This window comes from Helianthus annuus, chromosome 10, assembly GCF_002127325.2.
Source record: "Helianthus annuus cultivar XRQ/B chromosome 10, HanXRQr2.0-SUNRISE, whole genome shotgun sequence".
Lineage (NCBI taxonomy): Eukaryota > Viridiplantae > Streptophyta > Magnoliopsida > Asterales > Asteraceae > Helianthus > Helianthus annuus.
Genome location: NC_035442.2, coordinates 138,145,728 through 138,148,967, shown reverse-complemented (window position 1 = coordinate 138,148,967; position 3,240 = coordinate 138,145,728). Strand labels below are relative to the sequence as shown.

At 35.7% G+C, this 3,240-nt stretch overlaps 1 protein-coding gene across 1 annotated transcript; it reads left to right on the top strand.

The window, feature by feature from the left end:
• The first annotated feature begins 276 nt into the window (after nucleotides 1-276).
• Nucleotides 277-1,492, top strand: LOC110885846 (caffeoylshikimate esterase). Its single transcript, XM_022133567.2, has one exon. The coding sequence runs from the start codon at nucleotides 357-359 to the stop codon at nucleotides 1,056-1,058; it is 702 nt and encodes a 233-aa protein (XP_021989259.1). The 5' UTR covers nucleotides 277-356; the 3' UTR covers nucleotides 1,059-1,492.
• Nucleotides 1,493-3,240: the final 1,748 nt, after the last annotated feature.

Genomic DNA, 3,240 nt, shown 5'->3' with positions numbered 1-3,240 from the left:
ACATTTGGTTAAATTCAAATAAACAAACATATATATATACCCATTCATGTTCACTCACTTAATTTAAAACGCTAGTAATTTTATTTATATTTTCATTGTTTTTAGTCCCAAATACATAATTTCTTGAACTTAATGATTCAAACAAAATATCCCTCTTATTTAGGTCACTTGCCATAGCAACAATGCAACATCCTACCTACTATCCATTTACCTCTAGAATCATAGAATTTCCTTTTCAAATATTAAATCATCTTGACAATATATTAAACCATGTACCAAACCCACCATATCGTTCACCACCCCTTACCACCATAACAAAGTCAACCCATAGCCCTAACCCACACCCACCAACCACCATGACACCACCACCGTTCTTCTGGGGCGAAACACCCGAACCCGAATACTACACTTCCCAAAACGTCCGCAACTCCAAATCCTACTTCCAAACCCCCAACGGCAACATCTTCACTCAATCATGGCTTCCCTTAGACCCTAACCAACCCATCAAAGCCACCGTTTTCATGACCCACGGCTACACATCCGACACCAGCTGGATGTTCCAGAACTTCTGCATCGCGTACGCTAAATGGGGGTACGCTGTTTTTGCTGCTGATCTTATTGGCCATGGTCGATCAGACGGCATACATGGGTACATTGGTGATATGGATAAAGCGGCTGCTACATCGTTGTTGTACTTTGTTGATGTTCGTAGGAGTGAAGAGTATAGGAATATGCCGGCGTTTCTGTTTGGGGAATCAATGGGTGCGTTGATTACTATGCTTATGTATTTCCAATCGGATCATGACATGTGGTCTGGGTTGATATTTTCGTCCCCACTTTTTGTTATTCCTGAACCCATGGTTCCGTCCAAGGTACTTTCCTTTTCATTTATTTCCTATGAAGTTGGAGCTTATGATTGGTTTATCAAGCCCAACCGTATTATTGGTTTATTCATCAAAGCGGTTTTAATTGGAATGATAATTTTGATTTTTTTTGGACGGCTAGATCACCCGGTTAGGCCTTTAGCCTTATCACTCAGAAAAATTGGATTTAAATAATCCAATCTAACTGTGTTTTTTGCCAATAATATTCACAACTGAGTTTATTTCTGTAAGTGGTTTAACCCATTTTCATTTTGTTTGTATAATAGTTCGTCGTTAAAGTTAACTTAACGGAGTTTAGTTCTTATCCGAATTACAAACCGTTGTTTTAGGGATTTTGATCAGAACAAGGATATGAGTCGATTAATATAAAGCTTACATCGAAACGGTGCTCCAAACGGCTTGATTTTTGTTAATTGGAAGTTTAAACACCCGAATTGAAGCACCGTTTTCGTCGTTTAGAGCACTGTTTCGAGGTAAATTTTACATCAATTGACTATCTTCATTTTGATCAAAAGTCCTAAAACATCAATTTGTAATTCGAGAAAAAACTTAATTCTATTATGTTTTTTAACGGCGGACCATTATACAAACAAAACGAAAAAGCTTGAACTGTTGTTGGGTATAAACTCAGTTAGAATTATTATTGGTAAAAAACAACCAAATTGGATTATTTAAATCCAATTTGCCAATTAAAAAAGCTCTGGTACAAAAAAAGTACTTTATATTTTTTTTTTCTCACAAATGCCGGTACCAAAAAACATTACTTTATTTTTTTCTCACAAACGCTTCGTTATAAAGTCTCTATACTTGTTAATTTTGGACACAGTTATGAATTCTCTTACAAAAATTTGTATCACTTCAAATCGATTAATTACCAAATCGGAAGGATAATTGTTTACGTACTTGATTAACCAAATCGAAGTACATTTTTTGTCTAAACACATTTTGCGATTATGTACCTTAAATCGGTTTGCAATATTGCAATGCACATACTCGCTTTGTTGTTCTTCTTGCTGCTTTTGCCGTTTCGTTTGCTCTTGTTCGCTTTGATTCTTCCCTTGCTAGCGTATAACATAGCTGTTTAATCGTTACCGGAATACTCCCTAAAAAAACAAAAATGTTAATTAGGAAATAAAGACACTTAACGTCTGAAAATTGGGTTGAGGGACTTTTTACCAGAAAAAAATAGAAAATATATTATTTTTTTAGGGCTGACAATAGATATCTGTATAAGACACGATTAGACCTGTTTACTGAAAAAGTACACAATGCGATTTTTTACTTTTTTTTAAAAAAATAAATAAAATTATGAGGTTAGGATCTATCATTTCTTTTTCTTTGTAGATAAAACATAAAACTGTGTTATAGACATGAGATATCAAGTAGTTAAACGAGTTGTATTCATATTTAATACTTGTGTTATATGCGTCGTCAAAGACCTGTTAAACCTGATAAGGCACAATTTGCCAGCCCAAATTTTTTTGGTGTCAGCCCTTTGAAAAACTAAATAAATAAATTAAATCTTTGAAGGATAATAATAATAATAATAATAATAGAAACATTTTTTTTTAAATATTTATCATTAATATTTCGGATCATCAGGGCAAATTACATAAGGATAGCGGGTAGACGAGAAACATTGAAATGAACAGAATCTCTTATCTAATTCCAACTTGGTTTGTTCTTCAATTGAAGCTACATTTGACCATGTACGCCTACTGTTCGGATTGGCGGATTCATGGGCAGTGATGCCGGATTCGCGGATTGTGACGAAGGCGGTGAAGGATAAAGAGAAGCTAAAGATACTAGCAGCGAACCCGAAACTGTCACACCCCAACCGATGGCGGAATCATCGGGGCGCGGCACTGAGCGAAACAGATTGTTCAGAAGTTTCCACAACAACTATCATACAATTTAGTTATATAACACGTCCCATACCGTGTTCCAAATAATAACAAGTTATCATAGAAATCAACTAAACAATATGGGAACTGTTCCGACAACTCAAATTCTTAATTATTACAAACCAAAAGTAAATATTGTTTTAAGACCTCTAGACGACCACTGTGGATCTTACTGACTACGGGTGCCAGTGCAAGATCTACAGATAATTATGGCCCTGGAACAGGTACGTGGACACTGTCCTAAGGACACAGGCTCCTAGAAGTTTATTATTGCCTCGCTTCCCTAGCACGCTAGTAGCTTAAACACCTGTCACATACGTTAAAATAAAAGTCAATACATATAATGTAAAGGTGAGTACACAAGTTTGATATAGCATATCGAGTTCGAATAGTTTACGCATAACCAAGCACGTACACAAGGGCAAACGATGCATGTAAATTATCAACTTGGG